This window comes from Nerophis lumbriciformis, linkage group LG04, assembly GCF_033978685.3.
Source record: "Nerophis lumbriciformis linkage group LG04, RoL_Nlum_v2.1, whole genome shotgun sequence".
NCBI lineage: Eukaryota > Metazoa > Chordata > Actinopteri > Syngnathiformes > Syngnathidae > Nerophis > Nerophis lumbriciformis.
The window spans coordinates 46,587,501-46,613,388 of record NC_084551.2 but is presented as its reverse complement, the minus strand read 5'-3'; the positions used below and the strand labels follow the sequence as shown (position 1 = coordinate 46,613,388).

Below are 25,888 nucleotides of genomic sequence, written 5' to 3'. Positions count from 1 at the left end.
TAGTTAATATTGTTAACAAGTAAAGGGTGTTTAAAGATAATGAAAGCATGTTTAACTCATATAGTTAATATTGTTAAAAAATTAAAGGTGTTTAATGATAATACAAGCATGTTAAATACATATAGTTAATATTGTTAACAAGTTAAAGGTGTTTAATGATAATACAAGCATGTTTAACACATAGTTAATATTGTTAAAAAATTAAAGGTGTTTAATGATAATACAAGAATGTTTAATACATATAGTTAATATTGTTAACAAGTTAAAGGTGTTTATAGATAATACAAGCATGTTTAACACATATAGTTAATATTGTTAATAAGTTAAAGGTGTTTAAAGATAATACAAGCATGTTTAACACATATAGATTCCTTTCTTTCATGAAGACAAGAATATAAGTTGGTGTATTACCTGATTCTGATGACTTGCATTGATAGGAATCATACAGTGGTGCTGATAAGGTCCGCATTTTCGAATGGAGGAGAAAAAAAGTCCTCCTTTCTGTCCAATACCACATGAAAGTGGTTGGTTTTTGGCATCTTATTTGTCCAGCTTCCGTACTCCTTTGTATACACTTTACAAGAAATACATTGTCGGCAAACTCGGTAGCTTGCTAGCTTGTGCACGCCGGCTTTCTGAGACTCCTATTTTGTTAGCGCAACTGTGCAACTGTGCAGTCGGTCTTTGGAGTTTTGACAACAGGTACGGCGCCAGAGTCTGTTGAAATAAAGTGTTCCTCGCCTTCCAGTCGGTAATTTTAATGAGCTGGCAGCAGCCAGTGTCATCTCAGAAGACCCTCGGGTGCCGTGAATGTCAATCAAGTGACGAAAATGACGTCATAGTGAAGATTTATGATCGCTCATTTTTAGGACTATTTTTTTAATGCCTGGCTGGTGATCGACTGACACACCCTCCGAGATCGACCGGTAGCTCGCGATCGACGTAATGAGCACCCCTGCCCTAGGGTAAACTGGGTGTAACACACGGCACACTGACAAAGCTTAACCTATTGTGACTATAACAATCTACAAGGTTAATGTAGGTTGCTTCTCTTTCTCCCCCTCCATTTTTCTGCATTCTTTCGTATCTCAAGTTATCATTACGTATATGTATTGTTGCATTTAAACAACTGTATTGTTGATAATAAAGGTAAATTATTGGTATTGTTCATTATCAATAGCGCTATTTCTATTGGTATTTGTATTGATCCATTTGTAGTGTAACAATGCTCATTGTCATTTCTGTATTATTTTTTATTTTTCGCTAACTGCTTATTTGCTATTACTTTTACCATCATATTTGTATATGTCGTATTTGCTGATGTTGCTCTATTGTTGTTGTTCTTGTTATTTGCTGTTGTTGTTTTTGTCTCTCTGTCTAATCCCCCTCTTGTCCCCACAATTTCCCCCTCTGTCTTCTTTTTTTTCTCTTTCTATCCCCTCCTGCTCCGGCCCGGCTGCACTAAATGATAATATAAATACATTTAATAAAGTCAAATACAAATATGGCAACAAGAGAAGTATCCTACACTTCTCTTTTGTAAAGTAAATCTGAACAGCCGAAATGGGCATCTACATCAATTATATGATTTGCCTGAGAAGCTGGACAGGACACACAAAAAATTTTTTTTATTTTTTTAATTTTTTTTTAATAATGTAATGCGATCTACCAATACTACCTTTGCGATCGACTGGTAGATCGCGATCGACGTATTGAGCACCCCTGGTATAAGGTAAGACATTATCTGGCGTTTTGTTTCGCAATATTATGCAAAAGCCCCCTTTCTTACCTTCTGATCTGTATTAGGGATCTACATAAATCCTGAAAAATTGCGCTTGTCCGCCTTTGTAGTCTGTAGTCGATAAGCTTCTTCTTGTTCTCTATCTTCTTGTTATGGGACATTCATCCTCCGCTGTTGCCATTTCTAATATAAAGTAGTGTAAAGTTCTTACTTATATCTTTCAGTAAACTCGCCATGAAAGTGCTAAAACATACCGGTGTAGTGAGTTTAAATTGTTCACCCAAGGAACTTCAGTTATTAGAGTTCCGATCGGACGGTTTTTCACGAGACACATTTCCGGTGTTGTTGTTTCCGGATGAGGAGATGCTGCTCCGTTATTGATTGAAGTAAAGTCTGAATGTCATTAAAACAGTTAGCTCCAACTTTTGACACTTCTTCCACTCCCGTCCTTGCACGCTACACCGCTACAACAAAGATGACGGGGAGAAGACGCTGCCGAGGGTGAGCCACGTAAATAAGACCGCCCACAAAACGGCGCATCCGGAAGAGACTGTCAGAAAGCGGCTTGAAGATGATCTGTAAAACATCATCTATGCAACATTTTGACCAAAGAACCACCATTACATGTTATGTGGACCACAAGGAAGTGTTTTACATTTAGAAAAAAAACAATAATAATATGACTACTTTAATGCGCCCTATAATCCAGTGCGCCTTTATATGAAAAAAGATCGAAAAAAGACCATTCATCGGCAGTGCGCTTTATAATCCGGTGCGCTTTATGGTCCGGAAAATACGGTACACATTTCATTTTTTTCTGCTGCCCCCGCGACCCGACCTCGGACAAGCGGAAGAAGATGGATAACATTCTGTGTGCCGAAACATTTTCCACAAAAAAACTAACAGTAAAATACATAAGTAATATAATAATAGAATACTTACTACTAGAGATGTCCGATAATACTTTTTTGCCAATATCCGATATTCCAATATTGTCCAACTCTTAATTACCGATTCCGATATCAACCGATACCGATACATACAGTCGTGGAATTAACACATTATTATGCCTAATTTTGTTGTGATGCCCCGCTGGATGCATTAAACAATGTAACAAGGTTTTCCAAAATAAATCAACTCAAATTATGGAAAAAAATGCCAACATGGCACTGCCATGTTTATTATTGAAGTCACAAAGTGCATTATTTTTTTTAACATGCCTCAAAACAGCAGCTTGGAATTTGGGACATGCTGTCCCTGAGAGAGCATGAGGAGGTTGAGGTGGGCGGGGTTCGGGGGGCGGGGTGGCGGGGGGTGTATATTGTAGCGTCCGGGAAGAGTTGGTGCTGCGAGGGGTTCTGGGTATTTGTTCTGTTGTGTTACGGTGCGGGTGTTCTCCCGAAATGTGTTTGTCATTCTTGTTTGGTGTGGGTTCACAGTGTGGTGCATATTTGTAACAGTGTTAAAGTTGTTTATACGGCCACCCTCAGTGTGACCTGTATGGCTGTTGACCAAGTATGATTTGCATTCACTTGTGTGTGTGAAAAGCCATAGGTATTATGTGATTGGGCCGGCACGCAAAGGCAGAGCCTTTAAGGTTTATTGGTGCTCTGTACTTTCCCCTACGTCAGTGTACCACTCCGTACAGAGGCGTTTTAAAAAATCATGAATTTTACTTTTTGAAACCGATAATTTCCGATATTACATTTTAAAGCATTTATCGGCCGATAATATCGGCAGCCCGATATTATCGGACATCTCTTGCAGAAATGTACCCAAAGGTCTTTGCGCGGGTCAACCATTGTAGTCCGACGCTGTAGTCAATCCCGTTTTGTCCAATTTTGTTCTCTATCCTCTTGTTGTGGGGCAGACTGGCTCGTACATGCCCATGCATGAGGAGGTTGAGGTGGGCGGGGTTGGGGGGGGCGGTGTTGAGGTGGGGGGGTGGGTTGAAGGGGGTAGCGGGGGGTGTATATTGTAGCGTCCCGGAAGAGTTAGTGCTGCAAGGGGTTCTGGGTATTTGTTCTGTTGTGTTTATGTTGTGTTACGGTGCGGATGTTCTCCCGAAATGTGTTTGTCATTCTTGTTTGGTGTGGGTTCACAGTCTGGCGCATATTTGTAACAGTGCTAAAGTTGTTTATACGGCCAGTTATGTTCTGTTAGTTTTGGACTTCTTTCGTTCCGTCTGCGCTTCCTTGTTTGTTTTTGTCACCATGGCGACTCATTAGTTTCACCTGTCATTTGTTGTTTGGATCATACCTGTCGTTTATCAGAGACTACTATTGAAGCCTGCCTTTTCCGGTCACTCGGGGTGGCTTCATTGTTTGCTTCCCGCTAATGTCACGTACGTTTTGCTTATTCCCTAGCCTATGCTAAGTCGTAGCTTCCCGTGTGTTAGGCACGCTTGTCTTTTTTGTTCTTTGCCTGTGTTTTTGGTAGTTGGGTGATTTATGTTAATAAATAATTTCCTACCTTCACGCCTTGGTCCGAAGCCGTCAGTAATGCATTACGGGAGAACGAACCGCAGCATGCTGCATCCCGATCGTTACAGAATGAAGCCACCCAGAGTGACCGGAAAAGACAGGCTTAAATAGTAGCCTCTGATAAACGACAGGTGTGATCCAAACAACAAATGACAGGTGAAACTAATGAGTCGCCATGGTGACAAAAACAAACAAGGAAGCGCAGACGGAACTAAAAAAGTCCAAAACTTACAGAACATAACTAAACTAAACACGATCCGGACCACGGATCATGACAGAATGACATGATTGGCATGACGTGAAACAGGTGACACTAATAAGTTGTCATGGAAACCAAACAAACAAGAGTGCACAGCCAGGGTAAAGGGAAGTTAGCCAGGGTAAAGGGAAGTTAGCCAGGATAACGGGAAGTTAGCCAGGATAACGGGAAGTTAGCCAGAATAACGGGAAGTTAGCCAGGATAACGGGAAGTTAGCCAGGATAAAGGGAAAATAGCCAGGATAAAGGGAAGTTAGCCAGGATAACGGGAAGTTAGCCAGGATAAAGGGAAGTTAGCCAGGATAACGGGAAGTTAGCCAGGATAAAGGGAAAATAGCCAGGATAACGGGAAGTTAGCCAGGATAAAGAGAAGTTAGCCAGGATAAAGGGAAGTTAGCCAGGATAAAGGGAAGTTAGCCAGGATAACGGGAAGTTAGCCAGGATAAAGGGAAGTTAGCCAGGATAAAGGGAAGTTAGCCAGGATAAAGGGAAGTTAGCCAGGATAACGGGAAGTTAGCCAGGATAACGGGAAGTTAGCCAGGCTAAAGGGAAGTTAGCCAAGATAATGGGTAGTTAGCCAGGATAACTGGAAGTTAGCCAGGATAAAGGGAAGTTAGCCAGGATAAAGGGAAGTTAGCCAGCATAAAGAGAAGTTAGCCAGTATAAAGAGAAGTTAGCCAGGATAAAGGGAAGTTAGCCAGGATAATGGGAAGTTAGCCAGGATAAAGGGAAATTAGCCAGAATAACGGGAAGTTAGCCAGGATAACGGGAAGTTAGCCAGGATAACGGGAAGTTAGCCAGGATAAAGGGAAGTTAGCCAGGATAACGGGAAGTTAGCCAGGATAACGGGAAGTTAGCCAGGGTAACGGGAAGTTAGCCGGGATAAAGGGAAGTTAGCCGGGATAAAGGGAAGTTAGCCGGGATAAAGGGAAGTTAGCCGGGATAAAGGGAAGTTAGCCGGGATAAGGGGAAGTTAGCCAGGATAACGGGAAGTTAGCCAGGATAACGGGAAGTTAGGCAGGATAACGGGAAGTTAGCCAGGATAACGGGAAGTTAGCCAGGATAACGGGAAGTTAGCCAGGATAACGGGAAGTTAGCCAGGATAACGGGAAGTTAGCCAGGATAACGGGAAGTTAGCCAGGATAACGGGAAGTTAGCCAGGATAACGGGAAGTTAGCCAGGATAAAGGGAAGTTAGCCGGGATAACAGAAAGTTAGCCGGGATAAAGGGAAGTTAGCCGGGATAAAGGGAAGTTAGCCAGGATAAAGGGAAGTTAGCCAGGATAAAGGGAAGTTAGCCAGGATAATGGGAAGTTAGCCAGGATAACGGGAAGTTAGCCAGGATAACGGGAAGTTAGCCAGGATAAAGGGAAGTTAGCCAGGATAAAGGGAAGTTAGCCAGGATAACGGGAAGTTAGCCAGGATAATGGGAAGTTAGCCAGGATAAAGGGAAGTTAGCCAGGATAAAGGGAAGTTAGCCAGGATAAAGGGAAGTTAGCCAGGATAACGGGAAGTTAGCCAGGATAATGGGGAGTTAGCCAGGATAACGGGAAGTTAGCCAGGGTAAAGGGAAGTTAGCCAGGGTAAAGGGAAGTTAGCCAGGGTAAAGGGAAGTTAGCCAGGACAACGGCAAGTTAGCCAGGATAACGGGAAGTTAGTCAGGATAACGGGAAGTTAGCCAGGATAACGGGACGTTAACCAGGATAAAGGGACGTTAGCCAAAATAAAGGGAAGTTAGCCAGGATAACGGGAAGTTAGCCAGGATAACGGGAAGTTAGTCAGGATAACGGGAAGTTAGCCAGGATAACGGGACGTTAACCAGGATAAAGGGACGTTAGCCAAAATAAAGGGAAGTTAGCCAGGATAACGGGAAGTTAGCCAGGATAACGGGAAGTTAGCCAGGATAACGGGAATTTAGCCAGGATAACGGGAATTTAGCCAGGATAAAGGGAATTTAGCCAGGATAAAGGGAAGTTAGCCAGGATAAAGGGAAGCTAGCCATGATAAAGGAAAGTTAGCCAGGATAAAGGGAAGTTAGCCAGGATAACGGGAAGTTAGCCAGGATAAAGGGAAGTTAGCCAGGATAAAGGGAAGTTAGCCAGCATAAAGGTAAGTTAGCCAGGATAACGGGAAGTTAGCCAGGATAACGGCAAGTTAGCCAGGATAAAGGGAAGTTAGCCAGGATAACGGGAAGTTAGCCAGGATAACGGGAAGTTAGCCAGGATAACGGGAAGTTAGCCAGGATAACGGGAAGTTAGCCAGGATAACGGGAAGTTAGCCAGGATAACGGGAAGCTAGCCAGGATAAAGGGAAGTTAGCCAGGATAAAGGGAAGTTAGCCTGGATAAAGGGAAGTTAGCCAGGATAGTTAGCCAGGATAACGGGAAGTTAGCCAGGATAAAAGGAAGCTAGCCAGGATAAAGGGAAGTTAGCCAGGATAACGGGAAGTTAGCCAGGATAAAGGGATGTTAGCCAGGATAACGGGAAGTTAGCCAGGATAAAGGGAAGTTAGCCAGGATAACGGGAAGTTAGCCAGGATAACGGGACGTTAGCCAGGATAACGGGAAGTTAGCCAGGATAAAGGGAAGTTAGCCAGGATAAAGGGAAGTTAGCCAGGATAAAGGGAAGTTAGCCAGGATAAGAGGGCAACAGACCTAAGGGATGTCAGCCTTTAAATATTTAAGACGTAATATTTTACAGTATTGTATTGCAACCATTTTTATGTGTTTAACAAAGACATTAAAAAAATATTTATTTCTCTAACTTTCTTCTGGGCATCCTACTTATGTCTAACTTCCTGGTATTATGTCCAGCTTCCTGGTATTATGATCAACTTCCTGGTGTTATGGTCAACTTCCTGATATCCTGGGTAATTTTCTGGTATCCTGAGTAACTTCCTGCTAATATGGGTAGCTTCCTGGTATCATGGCCAACTTCCTGGTATAATGGGTAACTTCCTGGTATCATGGCTAACTTCCTGGTATCATGGCCAGCTTTCTGGTATAATGGCTAACTTCCTTGTATTCTGGGTAAATTCCTTGATTCCTGGGTAACTATCTGGTCTTATGACTAACTTCATGGTATCATGGCTAACTTCCTGGTATCATGGCTAACTTCCTGGTATCATGGCCAGCTTCCTTGTATAATGGCTAACTTTCTTGTATTCTGGGTAACTTCCTGGATTCCTGGGTAACTTTCTAGTCTTATGACTAACTTCATGGTATCATGGACCACTTCCTGGTATCATGGCCAACTTGCTGGTATCATGGCCAACTACCTGGTCTCATGACTAATGTCATGGTATTGTGGCTAACTTCCTGGTATCATGGCCATCTTCCTGGTATCATGGCGAGCTTTCTGGTATAATGGCTAACTTCCTGGTATCCTGGGTAACTTCCTGGATTCCTGGGTAACTTTCTGGTCTCATGACTAACTTCATGGTATCATGGCTAACTTCCTGGTATCATGGCCAACTACCTGGTCTCATGACTGATGTCATGGTATTGTGGCTAACTTCCTGGTATCATGGCCATCTACCTGGTATCATGGCTAACATCCTGGTATAATGGGTAACTTACTGGTATCATGGCTAACTTCCTGGTATCATGGCCAGCTTCCTGGTATATTGGCTAACTTCCTGGTATCCTGGGTAACTTCCTAGATTCCTGGGTAACTTTCTGGTTTTATGACTAACTTCATGGTATCATGGCTAACCTCCTGGTATCATGGCCAACTTCCTGGTATCATTGCCAACTTCCTGGTATCATGGCCAACTACCTGGTGTCATGACTAATGTCATGGTATTGTGGCTAACTTCCTGGTATCATGGTCATCTTCCTGGTATCATGGCTAACTTCCTGGTATTATGGGCAACTTGCTGGTATTATGGCCAACTTCCTGGTATAATGGCCAACTTCCTGGTATAATGGATAACTTCCTGGTATCCTGGGTAACTTCCTAGAATCCTGGTAACTTCCTGGTCTTATGACTAACTTCATGGTATCATGGACCACTTCCTGGTATCATTGCCAACTTCCTGGTATCATGGCCAACTACCTGGTCTCATGGCCAACTACATGGTCTCATGGCAATGTCATGGTATTGTGGCTAACTTACTGGTATTATGGCCATCTTCCTGGTATCATGGCTAACTTCCTGGTATTAAGGGCAACTTGCTGGTATCATGGCCAACTTCCTGGTATAATGGCCAACTTATTGGTATAATGGCCAACTTCCTGGAATCCTGGGTAACTTCCTGGTCTTATGACTAACTTCATGGTATCATGGACCACTTCCTGGTATCTTGGCCAACTTCCTGGTATCATGGTCAACTTCCTGGTATCATGGCTAATGTCATGGTATTGTGGCTAACATACTGGTATCATGGCCATCTTCCTGGTATCATGCCAAACTTCCTGGTATCATGGCCAACTTCCTGATATCATGGCCAACTACCTGGTCTCATGACTAATGTCATGGTATTGTGGCTAACTTCCTGGTATCATGGCCATCTTCCTGGTATCAGGGCTAACTTCCTGGTATTATGGGCAACTTGCTGGTATCATGGCCAACTTCCTGGTATAATGGCCAACTTATTGGTATAATGGCTAACTTCCTGGAATCCTGTGTAACTTCCTGGTCTCATGACTAACTTTATGGTATCATGGACCACTTCCTGGTATCTTGGCCAACTTCCTGGTATCTTTGCCAACTTCCTGGTATCATGGCCAACTTCCTGGTATCATGGCAATGTCATGGCATTGTGGCTAACTTACTGGTATCATGGCCCTCTTCCTGGTATCATGGGTAACTTCCTGGATTCATGACTAACTTCATAGTATCATGCTAACTTACGAGCTAACTTCCTGGTGGTCAAGCAAACTTCATGGTATTCTAGTTAACTTCTTAGTAGCCCAAATAACTTCCTGGTATCCTGGCTAACCTCCTACAAGCCTTGCTCACTGCAATCTTAGTTAACTTCCTACAAGCCTAGCTAACTTCCTAGCAGGCCAGATCATTTTCTGGTATCCCGGCTAACTTTCTGGTGGACTAGCAAACTTCCAGGTATCCTGGCTACCTTCGTACAAGCCGAGGTAACTTCCTGGTAATCTGGCCTACTTGCTGGTGTCTTGGTTAACTTCCATGTAGCTTTCCTAACTTCCTCGTAGCCTAACTAATTTCCTGTTAGTCTGGCTAACATCCTGGTACACTAGATACATTTCTTGTTTGCTAAATGCCTTCCTATTAGCCTAGCTAACGTCATAGTATTCTAACTAACTTCTTTGTAGCCTACATAACTTCCTAGTAGCCTAACTAACCTTGTGGTATCCTAACTACCTTCACAGTAGCATAGCTAAGATTCAACTTCCTAACTTACTTCCTGGTGTCCTGGCCAACTTCCAAGTACCTAGATAACTTCCTCGTATCCTAAGTAACTTCCTGGTATCCAAACTAACTTCCTAGTAGCCGAGCTAACTTATTGGTGTCTTAACTACCTTCCGAGTATTCTGGCTAACTTCCTGATATTATAGCTAACTTCCTGGTGGCATTGTCGACTTCCTGGTATCCTAGTTAACTTCTTAGTATCCTAACTACCTTCCTAGTAGCATGGCTAACGTCCTGGTGTCCTAGCTAACTTCCTGGTATCATGACTAATGTTCTAGGAGCCTAGCCAACTTCCTGGTATCATGACTAACTTCCGAGGAGCTGAGCCAACTTCCTGGTATCTTAGCCAACTTCCTGGTATCTTAGCTAACTTCCTGGTATTCTGACTAATTTTCATAGTAGCCTCGCCAACTTCCTGGTATCCTAGCTAACCTCCTGGTATTCTAACTTCCTAGTAGCCTAGCCAACTTCCTGGCAATAAATGATAAATGGGTTATACTTGTTTAGCGCTTTTCTACCTTCGAGGTACTCAAAGCGCTTTTGACAGTATTTCCACATTCACCCATTCACACACACATTCACACACTGATGGAGGGAGCTGCCATGCAAGGCGCTAACCAGCAGCCATCAGGAGAAAGGGGTGAAGTGTCTTGCCCAAGGACACAACAGACGTGACTAGGATGGTAGAAGGTGGGGATTGAACCCCAGTGCCAGCAACCCTCCGATTGCTGGCACGGCCACTCTACCAACTTCGCCACGCCGTCCCCTAGCTAACTTCCTGGTATCCCGACTAACGTCCTAGTGGCTTAGCCAACTTCCTGGTATCCTTGACTAACTTCTTAGTAGCCCGACCAACTTCCTGGTATCTTAGCTAACTTCCTGGTATTCTGACTAACTTCCTGGTATCCTGACTAACTTCCGAGTAGCGTAGCCAACTTCTTGGTATCGTAGCTAACTTCCTGGTATGTTGACTAACTTCCTAGTAGCCCGGCTAACTTCCTGGTATCCTGAATAACTTTCTAGTAGCCTAGCCAACTTCCTGGTATTCTGACTAACTTCTTAGTAGCCTAGCCAACTTCCTGGTATCCTGAATAACTTCCTAGTGGCCGAGCCAACTTCCTGGTATCCTGAATAACTTCCTAGTGGCCGAGCCAACTTCCTGGTATCCTAACTAACTTCTTAGTGGCTTAGCCAACTTCCTGGTATCCAACCTAACTTCCAAGTAGCGTAGCCAACTTCCTGGTATTCTGACTAAATTCCTAGTAGCCTATCCAATTTCCTGGTATCCTGACTAACTTCCTAGTATACTAGCCAACTTCCTGGTATCGTAGCTAACTTCCTGGTATCCTGACAAACTTCATTGTATCCTAGCTAAATTCCTAACAGCCTAGCCAAATTCCTGGTATCCTGACTAACTTCCTAGTAGCCTAGCCAACTTCCTGGTATCCTAGCTAACTCCCTAGTAGCGTAGCCAACTTCCTGGTATTCCTAATAAATTCCTAGTAGCCTCGCCAATTTCCTGGTATCCTGACTAACTTCCTAGTAGCCTAGCCAACTTCCTGGTATCCTAGCTAACTTCTTGGTATCTGACTAACATCCTAGTAGCCTAGCGAAATTCCTGGTATCCTGACTAACTTCCTAGTATCCTAGTCAACTTCCTGGTATCCTAGCTAACTTCTTGGTATCTGACTAACATCCTAGTAGTCTAGCAAAATTTCTGGTATCCTGACTAACTTCCTAGTAGCCTAGTCAACTTCCGGGTAGTCTTGCTAACTTCTTGGTATCCTGAAAAACTTCATTGTATCCTAGCTAAATTCCTAGTAGCCTATCCAACTTCCTGGTAGCCTAGCCAACTTCCTGGTATCCTGACTAACTTCCTAGTAGCCCAGCCAACTCCCTGGTATCCTGGCTAACTTCCTGATAATCTGGTTAGCTTCTGTTTTGTTCTGTAAATTTGCAACATTCCTCGAATGTTGTTTTTGGTGTTTGTGTGTGTTTTTAGCATTTGCAGCATTTTCCTGTTAGACGTGTTTTATGGCGTTTATGACATTGCATCATTGGTGTGTCTGGACGTTGTTGTTGTTTGTCCCTAAAAGGCCCGCAGGCCGCACCTGATTTAGAAGGTATACTGTAGTACTTGCTAAGTATAACACAAGCACTTAGTGGACTCTGGCTGAGGTTTTTGTGTCTTCCATCACGGTCTGAGGTGTTTGGGTCTGGTCGCGGTATTAAAGTGCGACCCGAGGCTGTGAGGGATGATGACAAATCACAGAGTGTGTCCACGCTTGCTATCTGTGGAGGAGTGGAGCCAACTTCCTGGTACCTTAGCCAACTTCCTAGTAGCCTAACCAACTTTCTGGTATTCTAGCTAACCTCCTGGTATCCCGACTAACGTCCTAGTAGCCTAGTCAACTTCCTGGTATCCTTTACTAACTTCTTAGTAGCCTGACCAACTTCCTGGTATCTTAGCTAACTTCCTGGTATTCTGACTAACTTTCATAGTAGCCTAGCCAACTTCCTGGTATTCTGACTAACTTCCTAGTAGCCTAGCCAACTTCCTGGTATCGTAGCTAACTTCCTGGTATCCTGACTAACTTCCTAGTAGCCTAGCCAACTTCCTGGTATCGTAGCTCACTTCCTGGTATCTTGACTAACTTCCTAGTAGCCCGGCCAACTTCCTGGTATCCTGACTAACTTCCAAGTAGCATAGCCAACTTCCTGGTATTCTGACTTAATTCTTAGTAACCTAGCCAATTTCCTGGTATCCTGACTAACTTCCTAGTAGCCTAGCCAACTTTCTGGTATCCTAGCTAACTTCCTAGTAGAGTAACCAACTTCCTGATATTCTGACTAAACTCCTAGTAGCCTAGCCAATTTCCTGGTATCCTGACTAACTTCCTAGTTGACTAGTCAACTTCCGGGTATCCTAGCTAACTTCCTGGTATCCTGAAAAACTTCATTGTATCCTAGCTAAATTCCTAACAGCCTAGCCAAATTCCTGGTATCTGACTAACATCATAGTAGCCTAGCCAAATGCTTGATATCCTGACTAACTTCCTAGTAGCCTGGTCAACTTCCTGGTAGTCTTGCTAACTTATTGGTATCCTGAAAAACTTAATTGTATCCTAGCTAAATTCCTAGTAGCCTATCCAACTTCCTGGTATCCTGACTAACTTCCTAGTAGCCCAGCCAACTTCATGGTATCTTTGCTAACTTCCTGATAATCTGGTTAGCTTCTGTTTTGTTCTGTAAATTTGCAACATTCCTCGAATGTTGTTTTTGGGGTTTGTGTGTGTTTTTGGCATTTGCAGCATTTTCCTGTTAGACGTGTTTTATGGCGTTTATGACATTGCATCATTGGTGTGTCTGGACGTTGTTGTTGTTGTTGTTTGTCCCTAAAAGGCCCGCAGGCCGCACCTGATTTAGAAGGTATATTGTAGTCCTTGCTAAGTCTTTAACACGAGCACTTAGTGGACTCTGGCTGAGGTTTTGGTGTCTTCCATCACGGTCTGAGGTGTTTGGGTCTGGCCGTGGTATCAAAGTGCGACCAGAGGCTGTGAGAGATGATGACAAATCACAGAGTGTGTCCACGCTTGCTATCTGTGGAGGAGTGGAGCCAACTTCCTGGTATAAATAAATGATAAATGGGTTATACTTGTATAGCGCTTTTCTACCTTCAAGGTACTCAAAGCGCTTTGACAGTATTTCCACATTCACCCATTCACACACACATTCACACACTGATGGAGGGAGCTGCCATGCAAGGCGCTAACCAGCAGCCATCAGGAGAAAGGGGTGAAGTGTCTTGCCCAAGGACACAACGGACGTGACTAGGATGGTAGAAGGTGGGGATTGAACCCCAGTGCCAGCAACCCTCCGATTGCTGGCACGGCCACTCTACCAACTTCGCCACGCCGTCCCCTAGCTAACTTCCTGGTATCCCGACTAACGTCCTAGTAGCCTAGCCAACTTCCTGGTATCCTTGACTAACTTTTTAGTAGCCCGACCAACTTCCTGGTATCTTAGCTAACTTCCTGGTATTCTGACTAACCTCCTGGTATTACTTACTTCCGAGTAGCGTAGCCAACTTCTTGGTATCGTAGCTAACTTCCTGGTATCTTGACTAACTTCCTAGTAGCCCGGCTAACTTCCTGGTATCCTGAATAACTTTCTAGTAGCCTAGCCAACTTCCTGGTATTCTGACTAACTTCCTAGTAGCCTAGCCAACTTCCTGGTATCCTGAATAACTTCCTAGTGGCCGAGCCAACTTCCTGGTATCCTAACTAACTTCCTAGTGGCTTAGCCAACTTCCTGGTATCCAAGCTAACTTCCTAGTAGCGTAGCCAACTTCCTGGTATTCTGACTAAATTCCTAGTATACTAGCCAACTTCCTGGTATCGTAGCTAACTTCCTGGTATCCTGACAAACTTCAATGTATCCTAGCTAAATTCCTAACAGCCTAGCCAAATTCCTGGTATCCTGACTAACTTCCTAGTAGCCTAGCCAACTTCCTGGTATCTTAGCTAACTTCCTAGTAGCGTAGCCAACTTCCCGGTATTCCTACTAAATTCCTAGTAGCCTCGCCAATTTCCTGGTAACCTGACTAACTTCCTAGTAGCCTAGCCAACTTCCTGGTATCCTTGCTAACCTCCTGGTATCCTGACTAACTTCCTAGTAGCCTAGCCAACTTCCCGGTATCGTAGCTCACTTCCTGGTATCTTGACTAACTTCCTAGTAGCCCGGCCAACTTCCTGGTATCCTGACTAACTTCCAAGTAGCATAGCCAACTTCCTGGTATTCTGACTTAATTCCTAGTAACCTAGCCAATTTCCTGGTATCCTGACTAACTTCCTAGTAGCCTAGCCAACTTCCTGGTATCCTAGCTAACTTATTGGTATCTGACTAACATCATAGTAGCCTAGCGAAATTCCTGGTATCCTGACTAACTTCCTAGTAGCCTGGTTAACTTCCTGGTAGTCTTGCTAACTTATTGGTATCCTGAAAAACTTCATTGTATCCTAGCTAAATTCCTAGTAGCCTATCCAATTTCCTGGTAGCCTAGCCAATTTCCTGGTATCCTGACTAACTTCCTAGTAGCCCAGCCAACTTCATGGTATCTTTGCTAACTTTCTGATAATCTGGTTTGCTTCTGTTTTGTTCTGTAAATTTGCAACATTCCTCGAATGTTGTTTTTTGGGTTTGTGTGTGTTTTTAGCATTTGCAGCATTTTCCTGTTAGACGTGTTTTATGGCGTTTATGACATTGCATCATTGGTGTGTCTGGACGTTGTTGTTGTTGTTTGTCCCTAAAAGGCCCGCAGGCCGCACCTGATTTAGAAGGTATATTGTAGTACTTGCTAAGTCTTTAACACGAGCACTTAGTGGACTCTGGCTGAGGTTTTGGTGTCTTCCATCACGGTCTGAGGTGTTTGGGTCTGGCCGCGGTATCAAAGTGCGACCCGAGGCTGTGAGGGATGATGACAAATCACAGAGTGTGTCCACGCTTGCTATCTGTGGAGGAGTGGAGCCAACTTCCTGGTATCTTAGCCAACTTCCTGATATCCTGATTAACTTCCTAGTAGCCTAACCAACTTTCTGGTATCCTAGCTAACCTCCTGGTATTCTAACGTCCTAGTAGCCTAGCCAACTTCCTGGTATCCTAGCTAACTTCCTGGTATCCCGACTAACGTCTTAGTAGCCTAGTCAACTTCCTGGTATCCTTGACTAACTTCTTAGTAGCCTGACCAACTTCCTGGTATCTTAGCTAACTTCCTGGTATTCTGACTAACTTTCATAGTAGACTAGCCAACTTCCTGGTATTCTGACTAACTTCCTGGTATCCTGACTAACTTTCTAGTAGCCTAGCCAACTTACTGGTATCGTAGCTAACCTCCTGGTATCCTGACTAACGTCCTAGTAGCCCGGCCAACTTCCTGGTATCCTGACTAACTTCCAAGTAGCATAGCCAACTTCTTGGTATTCTGACTAAATTCCTAGTAACCTAGTCAATTTCCTGGTATCCTGACTAACTTCCTAGTAGCCTAGCCAACTTTTTGGTATCCTAGCTAACTTCCTAGTAGAGTAGCCAACTTCCTGGTATTCTGACTAAACTCCTAGTAGCCTAGCCAATTTCCTGGTATTCTGACTAACTTCCTAGTAGCGTAGCCAACTTCCTGATATCTTAGCTAACTTCCTGGTATTCTGACAAACTTTCAAGTAGCCTAGCCAACTTCCTGGTATCCGAGTTAACTTTTTGGTATCCTGACTAACGTCCTAGCAGCCTAGCCAACTTCCTGGTATCTTAGCTAACTTCCTGGTATCCTGACTAACTTCATTGTATCCTAGCTAAATTCCTAACAGCCTAGCCAAATTCCTGGTATTCTGACTAACTTCCTAGTAGCCTAGTCAACTTCCTCGTAGTCTTGTAAACTTCTTGGTATCCTGAAAAACTTCATTGTATCCTAGCTAAATTCCTAACAGCCTAGCCAAATTCCTGGTATCCTGACTAACTTCCTAGTAGCCTCGCCAACTTCCTGGTATCCTAGCTAACTTCCTAGTAGCGTAGCCAACTTCCTGGTATTTCTACTAAATTCCTAGTAGCCTCGCCGATTTCCTGGTAACCTGACTAACTTCCTAGTAGCCTAGCCAACTTCCTGGTATCCTAGCTAACCTCCTGGTATCCCGACTAACTTCCTAGTAGCCTAGCCAACTTCCTGGTATCCTAGTTAACTTATTGGTATCTGACTAACATCCTAGTAGCCTAGCGAAATTCCTGGTATCCTGACTAACTTCCTAGTAGCCAAGTCAACTTCCTGGTATCCTAGCTAACTTATTGGTATTTGACTAACATCCTAGTAGCCTAGCAAAATTCCTGGTATCCTGACTAACTTCCTAGTAGCCTAGTCAACTTCCTGGTAGTCTTGCTAACTTCTTGGTATCCTGAAAAACTTCATTGTATCCTAGCTAAATTCCTAGTAGCCTATCCAACTTCCTGGTAGCCTAGCCAATTTCCTGGTATCCTGACTAACTTCCTAGTTGCCCAGCCAACTTCATGGTATCTTAGCTAACTTTCTGATAATCTGGTTCGCTTCTGTTTTGTTCTGTAAATTTGCAACATTCCTCGAATGTTGTTTTTGGGGTTTGTGTGTGTTTTTGGCATTTGCCGCATTTTCCTGTTAGACGTGTTTTATGGCGTTTATGACATTGCATCATTGGTGTGTCTGGACGTTGTTGTTGTTTGTCCCTAAAAGGCCCGCAGGCCGCACCTGATTTAGAAGGTATATTGTAGTCCTTGCTAAGTCTTTAACACGAGCACTTAGTGGACTCTGGCTGAGGTTTCGGTGTCTTCCATCACGGTCTGAGGTGTTTGGGTCTGGCCGCGGTATCAAAGTGCGACCCGAGGCTGTGAGGGATGATGACAAATCACAGAGTGTGTCCACGCTTGCTATCTGTGGAGGAGTTGAGGGCACAATTACCGGCGTGACCTGTGAGAGGATAAACACCGGTGATATGTGAGAGGACGGTTTGAAGAAGAAGAAAACTCGCCCCCCGCTAGCCAGAGGAGGAAAAGGCATAATGATATATTTTCACACGCCGCTCGCTTCAAAGACGGCCGAAGTAAGTTTGCGAGGTTCCCGTGGCTCCGACGAGCCGCTGAAGGAGCTGCGGGCGGCGGCGGCTTAGGATCAAGCGAACAATTGGAGCGTCCCGTTAAAGCGGCAGATGAGGTTTGCTAGGAGTCTGACATGTAACGTAGCAGACGTTACAAGCAAAGAAGTGTTCCTTGAATGCGGCGTGTAGCGTCGGGGGGGAGGGGGGGGGGGGTGTTGTGAGGGGGAGGGGGGGGGGATGATTAGCGAGCTTAGCCAGCTGTGAAATTGAGTTTATGCTTTTCAAGATGGCAAATTCAATTGGATAATGGGAATGAAGTTGTAGAGAATAATTAATAGTAATTGACTTCTTTCCATCACTATGCAAATTAAACACTGATAACGCCGCGGGAGCTTTTTTTTTTTTTTTTTTAAAGGCCGACGCAAGTTAGCGCGGATTACGGCTGCCGCTGTTCTTCCACGATTGCTTTGTTGACACGTTCATCAGCCAAGGAGGAGGAGGAGGAGGAGGAGGAGGAGGAGGAGGAGGAGGAGGAGGAGGAGGAGGGGTGTGGGGTGGGCAGGATTAAAGCCATTGGTTTGTCACTAAAGCGTCAAAACGGCGACTTTTAAAGCTTCTTCTTTTCTTTTTTTTTCCTGCTGCAGCAGCGTAACTGACATGACTTCACCGCCATCAGAGCACCAATGCTAGTACAGCGGGTAAGGCTCATTCCTGTGAGAATCCTGCGTTTACCTGAAGCAATTAAGGAGTGGGCTCAAACAACCACCTGTGAGCAGATAGTACTGCATCATCTCTTTCGGACTTATCGGGTATAATCAGGTCGGAAGTGTCACCTACTGTATCAAATATGAAACATACATTAGATAACTGACTAATTTGTCATCAGTTGCAAATAACGTAATAAAAGCAAACACGAAAACAGCACTTTTTTTTTTTTTTTTTTAAAGTTTCTTTTCGTGAATGGCAGCCTGGCAGAAGTGGCGACAACAAGGGGCGCAGGTGACCCCCAACATGAGCGTAATGTCACTCACCAGAGGGACGACGGACAGCAGCAGAGCGCAGCACCACGTGCTCGTCATGTCGGACCTGCCAGCGCGTCGCCCGGGCGCCGCTCCTCTCTCCGACGGCGCTGGAAAAGCCTCCCCGCCGGCCCAACTTGATTGGGGGAATCAAGTGGCGAGGGGTGGGGGCGGGAGGGTGAAGGGGTGGTCCCGAGGTGGGAGACGGACGAGGTGTTCTCGGGGAGAAGGATGCGGAGTTGGGAGGCTGAGCTGCTGTTTGTACATCAGAGAGGCAGCGGAGGGATGCTTTATACCCACACTCAGGGATGGAGGGGGGGTTATGAAGGACTTTGGAGAAGAAACTTGTCCTGTTGTGTCCTCAGGATGCCCCCTAGTGGCGCCTCAGTGCAACTGTGCCTACTTGGAAACAAACACGTTTAACAAGAATTGCATTCAAATGTAACAAGAGACCTCCGCCAAGACTCAAACATTAGACCCCCTTACATTTTTCAGCAATCAAAAAATGCTTCATAAACGCAACAATTACAAGCCGATGATTTCGTATTAACATTTAATTGCCGAAGCTTTGAATTTATTATTTTAAAAATTAAAAAAAATACAAATGTCCAAACTCAAAATAAGGCACGGGAATACAAAACAATAGTCAATTTAAACATAAAGCTGTCATTCATCACACTGTCTGTCTTTCAGCTTGGCAGACTAACCCTAAAAAACATTCCATCCATAAAAAAAAAAAGACAAAGAAGAAAAAAAAAACCCTCCAGTAAGTACAAAGATAAGGCGAAAAGGTCGAAATCAATCTTCTAAATGGCAGCACGTTGCACTTGAATGCAGCACGATAGCATCTCTGTTAAAGATAGCTCTTGGCTAGATATAAAACTGCACTTTGTTAAGTTTGCCGCTCCCAAATAATCAATGACACTTAAAATCACACTGAAAATAGCATAGCAACATAACATTAACATGAAAAACGGGCCTCCTTTTAAAATGCATGAAACGGCAAAACCTCTGTTAGCTTAGCATTGGCTTCAGGAAAAACTACACACCGGACCCTTTAAAGCGGTTATAGAAAATGATTTAAATAATTTCCCACTCGTTGGTATTCACAAAATACTTAGAATGACAAAGTATTTAAAGAAAATTACAACTATGTGTATATATATATATATATATATATATATATATATATACCATATTTTTCGGAGTATAAGTCGCTCCGGAGTATAAGTCGCACCGGTCGAAAATGCATAATAAAGAAGGAAAAAAACATACTGTATATAAGTGGCACTGGAGTATAAGTCGCATTTTTGAGGAAAATGTATTTGATAAAAGCCAACACCAAGAATAGACATTTGAAAGGCAATTTAAAATAAATAAAGAATAGTGAACAACAGGCTCAATAAGTGTACATTATATGACGCATAAATAACCAACTGTGAACGTGCCTGGTATGTTAACGTAACATATTATGGTAAGAGTCATTCAAATAACAATAACATATAGAACATGCTATACATTTACCAAACAATCTGTCACTCCTAATCGCTAAATCTCATGAAATCTTATACGTCTAGTCTCTTACGTGAATGAGATAAATAATATTATTTGATATTTGACTGTAATGCATTAATAATTTCACACATAAGTCGCTCCCGAGTATAAGTCGCGCCTGAGTATAAGTCGCACCCCCGGCCAAACTATGAAAAAAACTGCGACTTATAGTCCAAAAAATACGGTACACACACAGTTATGTGTGTATATATATATATATATATACACACACACACACACATTTACACACACATTATTGTTTCTAAATAAGCAATACAATCATTCTTTCACATTTTTCCATTTTTAAAATTGGATTAAAATATTATTTTTTTACCTCAAAATTCTACACAGATAATATAAAATTGCAAAAAGGAAGTGTTGTATTTGTTTGTACATATATAATACATAAAAACAAAAACAAAAAATATATATTAAAAAAATACAAAAAGGTTAAATGCTTAAATCCGCAAACAAAATTAAAAAAATAAAATAAAAATGTTACTTTGTAATTCTAAGTGTTTGTGTGTAGAAATGTATAGGAGAAAATGATTTGAATCCATTTAGGAACAAGGCTGTAACCCAACAAAAAGCTGCGGAATAAACAATGACTGCTAATTTCAACGTGTTTTCACCGTGTCCTCGTTTATTGTCGCGTATTTGTCCCGCACACACAAACAACCTGTACAAAAACAGTCGAGCTTTTCTCTTTTTTTTTTCTTCTTCTTCATTTGGCTCATTTATGGGTTTTTTTTTTTCCCCCACCACAGAACTTGCATCAGGACAGAAAAAATAATATCTTACACCCACTTGGAAATGTTCCAACAAAACAATTTCTGTGTCATACAAAATAAATGTACACCTTCTTCTTTTCATCTTTTCTCCCCTCCGGAAACAACAAGAAAAAAAAAAAACAATTAAAAAAAGTTGCTTTTCTTCAGATGTCCAACAGCGTAAACATGTTCCACATCAGCCTGCGTTTCTGTGGCACAATAATTTGACTGAGAATGAACGATAACGTGCTGACTGCTTGTTAGTTGGACCCTTTCAAGTAGAAAAAACTGGGAACAAGACAGAAGAAAATGAGAATGACTTCAATTATTATTATTTTTTTTACAAACCCTGTTTCCATATGAGTTGGGAAATTGTGTTAGATGTAAATATAAACGGAATACAATGATTTGCAAATCCTTTTCAACCCATATTCAATTGAATGCACTACAAAGACAACATATTTGATGTTCAAACTCATAAACTTTTTTTTTTTTTTTTGCAAATAATAATTAACTTAGAATTTCATGGCTGCAACACGTGCCAAAGTAGTTATGAAAGGGCATGTTCACCACTGTGTTACATGGACTTTCCTTTTAACAACACTCAGTAAACGTTTGGGAAGTGAGGAGACACATTTTTGAAGCTTCTCAGGTGGAATTCTTTCCCATTCTTGCTTGATGTACAGCTTAAGTTGTTCAACAGTCCGGGGGTCTCCGTTGTGGTATTTTAGGCTTCATAATGCGCCACACATTTTCAATGGGAGACAGGTCTGGACTACAGGCAGGCCAGTCTAGTACCCGCACTCTTTTACTATGAAGCCACGTTGATGTAACACGTGGCTTGGCATTGTCTTGCTGAAATAAGCAGGGGCGTCCATGGTAACGTTGCTTGGATGGCAACATATGTTGCTCCAAAACCTGTATGTACCTTTCAGCATTAATGGCGCCTTCACAGATGTGTAAGTTACCCATGTCTTGGGCACCAATACACCCCCATATCATCACAGATGCTGGCTTTTCAACTTTGCGCCTATAACAATCCGGATGGTTCTTTTCCTCTTTGGTCCGGAGGACACGACGTCCACAGTTTCCAAAAACAATTTGAAATGTGGACTCGTCAGACCACAGAACACTTTTCCACTTTGTATCAGTCCATCTTAGATGAGCTCAGGCCCAGCGAAGCCGACGGCGTTTCTGGGTGTTGTTGATAAACGTTTTTTGCCTTGCATAGGAGAGTTTTAACTTGCACTTACAGATGTAGCGACCAACTGTAGTTACTGACAGTGGGTTTCTGAAGTGTTCCTGAGCCCATGTGAGCCCATGTGGTGATATCCTTTACACACTGATGTCGCTTGTTGATGCAGTACAGCCTGAGGGATCGAAGGTCACGGGCTTAGCTGCTTACGTGCAGTGATTTCTCCAGATTCTCTGAAACCTTTGATGATATTACGGACCGTAGATGGTGAAATCCCTAAATTCCTTGCAATAGCTGGTTGAGAAAGGTTTATCTTAAACTGTTCAGCAATTTGCTCACGCATTTGTTGACAAAGTGGTGACCCTCGCCCCATCCTTGTTTGTGAATGACTGAGCATTTCATGGAATCTACTTTTATACCCAATCATGGCACCCACCTGTTCCCAATTTGCCTGTTCACCTGTGGGATGTACCAAATAAGTGTTTGATGAGCATTCCTCAACTTTATCAGTATTTATGCCACCTTTCCCAACGTCTTTGTCACGTGTTGCTGGCATCAAATTCTAAAGTTAATGATTATTTGCAAAAAAAAAAAAAAAAAAGTTTATCAGTTTGAACATCAAATATGTTGTCTTTGTAGCATATTCAACTGAATATGGGTTGAAAATGATTTGCAAATCATTGTATTCCGTTTATATTTACATCTAATACAATTTCCCAACTCATATGGAAACGGGGTTTGTACTTAAACTTGTTTGGGAGTAGAAACATGTGGGCCACTAAAACTGGGCGGATTGATCGATATCGACACCATGGTAGTATCGGTACGGTTCAATACTAGTGTGATGAATTCAATGTTTTCTCCGTCGTTTTCAGAAATATTCGTGTTTTTTGTTGTGTTGTTCAAATATATACAGTGGAACCTCGATTTACGCACCCCTCTATTTGCAAACTTTTCCATTTGAAAACTTTTAGATCGAACTAAATGTGGCTTCGTGTGCGAACCATGTCTGTGTGCGAATGCTTCATGAATTAATTTTGTGTCCCGCCTGCAGGCAAAAAGCAGGGCGCGGTTGCCCACGGCAGTACACTACTACTCACTTCTCAGCGTGTGCACCTTTTCTGTGTTTTTTCGCCCTTTGACAAGTTTTGTCCATTTCGCCAACTCAATATGAGTCCCAAAAAGACAACAGACCAGCGTGGAGTTAAAAAGAAGACATTAATGGCGCTCACAAGTATGGTAGAAATCGATGAAGCAGGTTTCGAACCACAACAAGTTTGGACTGTGATGAGACCGGTTTGTGGTAAAACATGCCAGAGCAGACTAATTCCACAAAGAGGAAAAGACTACCTCTGGTTCAGCCCCTCCTGCCAATCCCGCCCTTCTCGCCCTCTATCTGTTCCTCCTTTGCTGATGTTGATGTAAGTGGATTTTACTTGTTTTAAAGGGGAACATTATCACCACACCTATGTAAGCGTCAATATATACCTTGATGTTGCAGAAAAAAGACCATATATTTTTTTAACCGATTTCCGAACTCTAAATGGATGCATTTTGGCGAATTAAACACCTTTCTAATATTCGCTTTCGGAGCGATGACGCGTCACATCGGGAACAATCCGCCATTTTCTCAAACACCGAGTCAAATCAGCTCTGTTATTTTCCGTTTTTTTCGACTGTTTTCCGTACCTTGGAGACATCATGCCTCGTCGGTGTGTTGTCGGAGGGTGTAACAACACGAACAGGGACGGATTCAAGTTGCACCAGTGGCCCAAAGATGCGAAAGTGGCAAGAAATTGGACGTTTGTTCCGCACACTTTACCGACGAAAGCTATGCTACGACAGAGATGGCAAGAATGTGTGGATATCCTGCGACACTCAAAGCAGATGCATTTCCAACGATAAAGTCAAAGAAATCTGCCGCCAGACCCCCATTGAATCTGCCGGAGTGTGTGAGCTATTCAGGGACAAAAGACCTCGGTAGCACGGCAAGCAATGGCGGCAGTTTGTTCCCGCAGACAAGCGAGCTAAATCCCCTGGATGTCTTGGCTCACACCGTCCCTTATGCCACCGAAGATGATCAAGAGAAGAATATCGACCCTAGCTTCCCTGGCCTGCTGACATGAGGGTATGTCTACACAATATATTCATTGATGAAAATTGGGCTGTCTGCACTCTCAAAGTACATGTTGTTGCCAAATGTATTTAATATGCTGTAAACCTAGTTCATAGTTGTTAGTTTCCTTTAATGCCAAACAAACACATACCAATCGTTGGTTAGAAGGCGATCGCCGAATTCGTCCTCGCTTTCTCCCGTGTCACTGGCCGTCGTGTCGTTTTCGTCGGTTTCGCTTGCATACGGTTCAAACCGATATGGCTCAATAGCTTCAGTTTCTTCTTCAATTTCGTTTTCGCTACCTGCCTCCACACTACAACCATCCGTTTCAATACATGCGTAATCTGTTGAATCGCTTAAACCGCTGAAATCCGAGTCTGAATCTGAGCTAATGTCGCTATAGCTTGCTGTTCTTTCCGCCATGTTTGTTTGTGTTGGCATCACTATGTGACGTCACAGGAAAATGGACGGGTGTATATAACGATGGTTAAAATCAGGCACTTTGAAGCTTTTTTTAGGGATATTGCGTGATGGGTAAAATTTTGAAAAAAACTTGGGAACTGATTTTTAATGGTTTTAACCATTCTGAAATTGTGATAATGTTCCCCTTTAAATGTTCATTAATGTAGCAATACGGTTGTTAAAGTTAAGGATTTTTGATTGTTTGTGAGGGCACCAAAGGGACTTCCGTGTGTGTGTGTGTGTGTGTGTGCACGTGCTGGCAGAGCAGCAAATACAGAGAGGACAGCAGCTTGTTGTTGTTATATAATAAATAGAAAGTTGCTCCATCACCCCTTGTTATGTTAATTTGATACACAGTACTGTATGACACTTTAAATTATGTTCAAAGTGTACAAACCTTCACTAAAATGTGGACTTTTGTCGAGGCTGGAACCAAATATTCATATTTACATTCTTTCTTAGGTAGAAATTTGCTTCACCATAAGAACTTTTCCATTTCATAAATCAATGTTTACTGAATTTATATATTTAAAGTAGCAGCAGAGTGAAAAAAAAAAGTTGACTTCATGTGCTTATTTGTGTTTCATTGTATCCATTAAACCATATCCAATTGTATTTACAATCCACAAAATATGTGAAAATACACTAAACATCACAAAATGCCACAAATTCAGTTGGACATTTTGAATATTCTGCGAAAATCGTAGATTCTCCGTCAGTGTCGTAACACTTCTGCACTCTGACCATGTTATCAGATCAGTCATACTGGAAATACGCAAACATTGGAAAGAGATGTGCTGTTTATCATCCACAATCCTTATGTAAGACAAAAACTTGTATAATTAGCTTTTTTAAGCATTCAAAATCGGAAATAAATAGCTAACAATTGAGTAAACAGTCCTCTGTTGCGCTGATTATACTTTCTCTAAAAACATCTAGAAACCGCCAAAAATACTCCATTTACATGTCGTGGCCTGAAACTTAACCAAATATGAGTGATATTGTTATTATAAGTGCTAACGCAGACAGACTATTTTAGCAGTGCATTGGTGGCAGTGAGCTAATGCTAGCTTATGCTGCTATTGTTGACACAAACTTGCTCAAAGTAAATTCTAGATTATAATTCATGCATCTCTCACCTGCTAGTAGACAAATGTAACTTTTCTTAACCCTCCATGAGGATTTTGATTGATTCTTCATCTAAACGGAATTATGTGAGCGTCTCGTAATTCAGCATCCCAGCGAGAGTGGAAATATTACAGTAAGTGTTTGTTTTATGGTAAGTTTGTATGTTTAG

At 42.6% G+C, this 25,888-nt stretch overlaps 1 protein-coding gene across 1 annotated transcript in view; it reads right to left on the bottom strand.

Moving 5' to 3' along the window:
- LOC133603219 (neurexophilin-1) overlaps positions 1-21,543 on the bottom strand; it is a 79,802-nt gene extending 58,259 nt beyond the window's left edge. Inside the window, exon 1 of the mRNA XM_061956402.2 lies at positions 18,507-21,543. Coding sequence (XP_061812386.1) covers positions 18,507-18,554 — 48 coding nt within the window. The 5' untranslated portion in view covers positions 18,555-21,543. The remainder of the gene's footprint in view (positions 1-18,506) is intronic.
- Positions 21,544-25,888: the final 4,345 nt, after the last annotated feature.